The 7,101-nt window shown below is 39.0% G+C and overlaps 2 protein-coding genes across 2 annotated transcripts in view; one reads left to right on the top strand and one right to left on the bottom strand.

Annotated features, from left to right (window-relative positions):
- The window catches only part of LOC111801969 (serine/threonine-protein phosphatase 7 inactive homolog), an 8,805-nt gene extending 4,761 nt beyond the window's left edge, over positions 1-4,044 (top strand). Inside the window, exons 7-14 of the mRNA XM_023686223.1 lie at positions 129-602; positions 790-930; positions 2,345-2,449; positions 2,734-2,793; positions 3,137-3,331; positions 3,416-3,487; positions 3,557-3,650; positions 3,750-4,044. Of these exons, the coding sequence (XP_023541991.1) occupies positions 129-602; positions 790-930; positions 2,345-2,449; positions 2,734-2,793; positions 3,137-3,331; positions 3,416-3,487; positions 3,557-3,610 (1,101 nt within the window). The 3' untranslated portion in view covers positions 3,611-3,650; positions 3,750-4,044. The remainder of the gene's footprint in view (positions 1-128; positions 603-789; positions 931-2,344; positions 2,450-2,733; positions 2,794-3,136; positions 3,332-3,415; positions 3,488-3,556; positions 3,651-3,749) is intronic.
- Positions 4,045-4,343: 299 nt separating this feature from the next.
- Positions 4,344-7,101, bottom strand: LOC111793900 (heat shock cognate 70 kDa protein 2-like). Its single transcript, XM_023675969.1, has 2 exons — positions 6,759-7,101; positions 4,344-6,271 (listed from the first exon to the last, which is right to left on the bottom strand). The coding sequence occupies exons 1-2, from the start codon at positions 6,970-6,972 to the stop codon at positions 4,527-4,529; spliced, it is 1,959 nt and encodes a 652-aa protein (XP_023531737.1). The 5' UTR covers positions 6,973-7,101; the 3' UTR covers positions 4,344-4,526.

The following is a 7,101-nucleotide window of genomic DNA, read 5'->3' as shown; positions in this document are numbered from 1 at the left end:
TTTTTTTTTTTTTTTTTTTTTTTTTGTTCTGGAAAATGCACATCTATTTAACACCTAAGGGCCTCCTTTATTGATGAGGCTCACAAAACAGATATTGATGCCTTTGGTTTCTCGTTTAAAAAAAACAGATCTTGATGCCTGATAGAGTATGTCTACTCCGTGGAAATCATGAAACCAGAATCTGTACATCATCCTACGGTTTTGAGAAAGAAGTAAGGACAAAATATGGCGAGCAAGGTGAAAATGTATATCACAGGTGCTTGGAAACATTTAAGGAACTTCCTTTGGCTGCAATTATTGCTGGAAAAGTATATACAACCCATGGAGGTTTATTTCGTAAGCCATGCAATCCTGATGTGCAGAATTACGAGGAAAGGAAGACACGCGAGCTGGAGATTGGATCCTTAGAAGACTTATCCAAGCTCGAAAGGTTTTTTGTTGATGTTCCAACTAAAGATGAAGATCCAAATATAATTTTGGCAGATGTATTATGGTCGGATCCTTCTAAAGTCGATGGTTTAAGGAAAAACCAAACCAGAGGAGCAGGTTTATTGTGGGGTCCTGATGCGACTGAAGCATTCTTAAAGCTGTCTAATTTAAAGGTTATACTCAAACCTGTGGCTTAATGAACATGTTTGTATATGAAAAACTTGTGGCATGCCATTATTGTTTACATCTTGGTTCAAAAAATCTTTGTTCCTCTTGAGTTGTGCTTGAAACCAACTTTAGGAGTTATAATATCGAGCTACATGTTTATTGATTTATTTTATTTTCTTGTAAATGTTGTAGTTGATCATTAGATCACATGAAGGTCCAGATTCAAGGGACGGAAAAATTGATTTTGATGATATGATAATGGGTTATAGCTCAGATCATGACCGAGAATCAGGGAAATTATATACTCTATTTAGCGCTCCGGGTTTCCCACAGGTATCCACTCTCTGCTCTCTTGTTTTCAGTTGTCTTGTCATTAAATCATATTTTATAGAACTGAACAAGGAAAACATATAAGTAGTTGGTAATGTAAGACTATGCCTAGATGTCTGATATGTGAATTTTATGTTGAATACGTTCTTAAAAATAAAAAATTGAGGAAAACTTTGTTAATCTGCCTGTTGATGTATTCTTTATCATATTTCAATCAAGTCTCTGTTAGCTCTTCAAGGTATGCATTGAATGAACTGTACTCCAAATGGCCGGGCTGTTTCTCAGGAACCTCACAAGCATCCAAAATTTTATCTGTTTTATAATAACGTAAAATACATGATATTGTCTTTCCTTCTCATTTTTTTTATACTATAAATAATTCTGAAAGATGATTGTATTTTTATGCAAAATGCATTATGATTTGAATGTTTAATATCCCATTTACATTTGGTGGAAAATATATTTTGTTGAAGGTTTATGGATTTTTTCATTATCCTTCATTCTATAAATTTTGAAAATACACATGAAAATTATTACTATTATTTAACCAATTTTGATTAAATAATTGACTTCAACTAACACTAGGGACCAATTTTAAGCTTTATTAAAAGTACATAAAGAAAATACAATGACTTGAATGGAATTAAGTCCAAAGTACGGGATCAAAATGGTATCTTAACTAAAAGCTTTTTAATATACAAAATGAATCATGCATCTGATATAATTTAATATAACAAAGATATTTCTGGAATCAATGTGTAACTATAAATTTGTGATATGAATGTAGCGAAAAAGCCCAATGGCCTCCCTCCTCTACTGGTTGTACCTTTGTATTCTTGAGTTCTAAAAAATATATCAAAATGCCCAACAATCACTATACGGTTATCAACCTCTCTATTTAGTACGTGTTTCCTCTCTATGTGCATAATGTCTTCACAATATCTTCTTATAGAAATGAATGTAGTAGTCATCCAAGGTGTCCTATATCTTGATTCTTTTGCCTGCGGTTGTTGAACATTTTAAAATTGCAACAAATAAGTGGCCCCTAAGGTTTGTGGTTAATAGTTGGGTGGCAATGGTGAAACAACTATAGATCCCTCTTTCGCTCCTTATGCACTGAATTCATAGACAATTCATTCTCATCGTATGAAGTTTTTTTCCTTGGAAAAATTGTATGTTCCTCATAAAAAAGAAACAGAGTATATTCCTTTTGCTACCTTTTCTTTTCCTATCATCTTTGTGAATCTGATATGTCAGCATATTTGCAGTTTTTTTAGTTGTGGGCTCATGTTTTGTTTGCATGACAGAACAATTTTATGTGATACTGCATGCTGTTTATTATTTGGCCGTAAAACTGGCTCCTGCATTTGATATGAACTCAACTTCTGATAAATTCTCCCTTCTGGATGTTTTGCAGTTTGGTCGCAAGAGCTACAATAACGAGGGAGCATATGCTACTTTGAAGCATCCGGATTTTGAGATTCCAACCTTCCACACATTTAAAGCTGTAGATAAACCAAAGGTATAGTCATTTTTGCCTCTCTGAGGGAACAATTCAAATTTGATTGTGTAAGGCCAGAAAAGAGGAACAAAACAGATTTGTATAAAATTTCCACTCTGATTGGAATCTTAGTTCACAGACTTCAAAATACAACTATGCGTGCTAGGGCAAGGGTATATTATCCTTTTAGATTCTTTTAGGATGCATGTCTGATTACAGTCTGGGGTGAATTTTTCAAGAACAAATTTCAAAATTTTCTTTTTGGCTCCAGCATTTCTAATTCATTGCATGGTTTTGCTCCACAGATAGACGTTTGCTATTTTGGCTGTGAAGGACATGATGTAGATTTAGACTTGACATTAATGGTAAGTCAGTATTATATTATCAATAAGTTGTTTCTGCATTCGGAAAAGTCGGGTTTTAGATTCGATATGCATATGCTTATGCATGGAAGGATCTGGCCGTTCTCTATATTCATTACCGAACAATGCATTTTTAGCATGTTTATAAATTTTCTAAGTGCCTGAAGCTGTTAGTAGTCATTCATGTAGAAGATAAGTTACTTTTGGAAGTGGTGATTTTGGAGCTAATATGCTTTGGAAACTCACGGTCCATATAATCCCTTCTATTATTGCAATAGTATCATTCAAAACAATGTCCACAATATAAGCTTCCATCAGTTATTTTGTTTTCTTGTGTCCCTTATAGGCTCTGGCTGATGCCGTCTCTTCTAAAAACTCTAGTCCTATTGAGATTCACTCGGGGGTTGATTTTGAGGCATTGGGCATATTAAACCCACCCTCTTGGAGCGTTACAATGACAGATGATGCTACAGGTACCCAGAGTGTTAAGATTCCGAAGGCCCCCGTGGTAGAAGGGTTGCCTTTGCCACCAAGCATCGAGGTGACTATTCTCCTCCCTAGGCATATTGTTATAGTTCTTGATCCACTTGGAACTAATGCAAGCTACTACTACTTCCGAATGTAGGAACCTCATAAGGCTGCGTATGAGTACTTCCTGGAGCTCATTGCAGGACTGAAGTTTATGCTTCAAACAACGGTTAGTCATTCAGATAACTTTTTCTGTAATGTTTTTCTGTCGAGAAACTAATGATATAATCCTAAGCAGGAAAATAAGGACAAGTTACCCATTCCTCATCGGAAGAGGAAGAAATGCAGTTAGACATACGAAAAATTGAAGTTTTGTCATTCAGAAAAATCTGGTTATTATCTTTGAACTTTATCTACCAATTTATTTGTTTTATCTTAAAAGTTTCCAAAGGGAAATATCTCTAAACAAGAAGTAACTTTGTCTTCCGCAGGTTGGGTGCCCAAAGGGAAATATCTCTGCTTTGTATAGCAGAGCGAATGAATTGACATAAGAGTGGTGATTTTAATAAAGAGTTGAGGCTTGGGTTTTTAATCCTCTCGGCTCTCGTTTCTTAGCTCAGCTTTTTAGGGATCTTCCTTCTTGTAATGTCAAAGGACAATGTGGCGAAGATCGTGATGAGATGTGTATTGTCTGAGCCTAATGATCAATTCAATTCTTGATTCTTTCTAATATTTGTACATTTCATCTCAAAGAATTTTCCTTTCAATAACACCCCAACTTCATTCTTCCACAAAATATGCTTAAATAGTATGTTGTTATTTAGTAGCCTATCTGTCTAGGATGGAGCATTTCCCCATCATCTTAAGCTGCTGATTACAGTTCAGATCCGTTCGAATCTAGACCTTCGTGATCATCTCACGTTCGAACGGTACAATGAAAGTTCTAGGGAGATTGTTGTCTAATTATTGCAAAAGGTCAGAACGCACGAATTTTTAGGACCATCAATGCCAACCTGTTCCAAAGTATGAGCCGAGTTCTAAGAACTGCTTGGGAAAATTAAGCTTTAAATTTGATCAGTAACAAATGGATGTAAAGACTAAATTCGATTGCAATGGATATTCGTTCAAACAAAAACATTCTTCAATCGGTGGACGGAAATAAATAAGCCCATAATATATGTGATTCATACAACAAAATAAAACTCCATCGCTTCGAACCCGATGGATAACAAACAGAGAAAAAGAAAAGATGGGGATCTAAAGAAAATTTAGTCGACTTCCTCAATTTTGGGACCGGCGCCGCTTCCACCGGATGGAGGGGGGACGTCGTCGTCATCCATAGCAGCACCGCCCATGCCAGGTCCACCAGCACCCTGGTACATCTTAGCAACAATTGGGTTGCAAATGCTCTCAAGCTCCTTCATTTTGTCTTCAAACTCGTCGGCCTCTGCAAGTTGGTTGTTGTCCAGCCACTGGACTGCTCCCTCGATGGCATCTTCGATCTTCTTTTTGTCCGCTGGGTCTAACTTAGAGCTGAACTTCTCATCCCTCACGGTGTTTCTCATGTTGTAAGCATAGTTTTCCAACGAGTTCTTAGCTTCAACCTTCTTCTTGTGCTCTTCATCGTCGGCCTTGTATTTCTCTGCTTCCTGCACCATCTTCTCAATTTCTTCCTTGGATAACCGCCCCTTGTCGTTGGTGATTGTGATCTTGTTCTTCTGACCAGTGGTCTTATCCTCGGCGGAAACATTCAGAATACCATTGGCGTCAATGTCGAAGCAGACAGTGATTTGAGGAACACCTCTTGGAGCAGGAGGGATACCGGAGAGCTCAAATTTACCCAGCAAGTTGTTGTCACGTGTTCTTGCCCTCTCACCTTCGTACACTTGGATCAACACACCAGGTTGGTTGTCGGAGTATGTAGAGAAAACTTGTTCTTTCTTGGTGGGGATGGTGGTGTTCCTTGGAATAAGAACAGTCATCACACCACCGGCAGTTTCGAGTCCAAGTGAGAGAGGGGTGACATCCAGGAGCAACAGATCCTGAACTTTCTCGTTACCCTCTCCGCTCAGGATGGCAGCTTGAACAGCAGCTCCGTAGGCAACAGCTTCATCAGGATTAATACTCTTGCAAAGCTCTTTGCCATTGAAGAAATCCTGCAACAATTGCTGCACCTTGGGGATCCTAGTGGAGCCACCAACAAGAACAACGTCATGGACGGTGCTTTTGTCCATCTTGGCGTCTCTCAAACACTTCTCAACTGGTTCCATACATTTCCTGAAAAGGTCCATGTTGAGTTCCTCGAATCTAGCACGGGTGATGGTGGAATAGAAGTCAATTCCCTCGTAGAGAGAGTCGATCTCAATTGTAGTTTGGGCTGTGGAGGAAAGCGTCCTCTTCGCCCTCTCACAAGCAGTTCTCAACCTCCTAAGAGCTCTCGGGTTCCCGCTAATGTCTTTCTTGTTCTTCCTCTTGAATTCTTGCACAAAGTGGTTAACCAATCTGTTATCAAAGTCCTCCCCACCGAGATGGGTGTCTCCTGCAGTTGCCTTCACTTCGAAGATACCTTCCTCGATTGTGAGCAACGAAACATCAAAAGTACCACCACCCAAATCAAAAATTAGAACGTTCTTTTCGCCAGTGCTGGTAGACTTCTTGTCGAGACCATAAGCAATGGCGGCAGCAGTTGGTTCGTTGATGATACGCATCACATTTAGACCTGAAATGACTCCAGCGTCCTTGGTCGCCTGACGCTGCGAATCGTTGAAGTAGGCAGGGACAGTGACGACAGCATTCTTCACTGTTGTTCCCAGATACGCCTCGGCAATCTCCTTCATCTTTATGAGCACCATAGATGATACTTCTTCAGCCGAAAACTGCTTTTCCTCACCCTTGTAGTTTACAACAATCATGGGCTTGTCGCCGGGGCCAGGAATAACTTTGAATGGCCAGAGCTTAATATCGCTCTGGACGGATGAATCGCTAAACCTTCGGCCAATTAAACGTTTAGCATCTGTTAACATGCAGAAGAAACTTATCAATTAATAGTTCTACAGCATAGGACTACAGATAAGAAAAACTAAACTGGCCGAACGAGAAATCAAAATCAATATTAACAAAATAATATACGGGCATCCGCTTCACACTCAGCATAAAACTACAGATAAGGAAAACCAAACTAGCTTCAAAAATCCATGGAGGAAAGAGTAGATATCGTAAGACAACATCACAGATAATCAACTACTCGAGATGCAGTTCGAAAAGCAAAAACGACATAGACATGAAGTACTTTAAAACCCTGGACCCAAAACTATAATACTTCGTCAAAAAATAAAAAATAAAAAACTTAGGCTCAAAAAACGAGCAACAACATCAGAACACGATCTACATATTGATTTAACTCTAAAAAACATGCTGAGACGGGTTCTAAAGCGAATACCATATCTGAGGAATCAACTCCCAGGAACTAACATCTAAAAGCAAAAGGAAAGAAGAGTTACCAAATACGGTGTTGATAGGGTTCATGGCGACCTGATTCTTGGCCGCATCACCGATCAAACGCTCGTTGTCGGTGAAAGCAACATACGAGGGCGTCGTCCTGTTGCCCTGGTCGTTGGCAATGATCTCAACTCGGTCGTGTTGCCACACACCGACGCAAGAATACGTCGTTCCAAGATCGATTCCGATCGCCGGGCCTTCTCCTTTACCGGCCATAGTTGCTCTTCAAAACGATTGCAAAAAGAATCTGAACGAAAAATAGAACGAAAAATAGAAAGAAAAAGATGAAATTGGTGGCTGAAACCTAGGGTTCAGAGATTCAGAATGAGGAGGAAAGGGAAGCAA

This window comes from Cucurbita pepo, chromosome LG01, assembly GCF_002806865.2.
Source record: "Cucurbita pepo subsp. pepo cultivar mu-cu-16 chromosome LG01, ASM280686v2, whole genome shotgun sequence".
NCBI lineage: Eukaryota > Viridiplantae > Streptophyta > Magnoliopsida > Cucurbitales > Cucurbitaceae > Cucurbita > Cucurbita pepo.
Note: the sequence above shows the minus strand (reverse complement) of the source record. Positions and strands in the feature narration are given on the sequence as shown.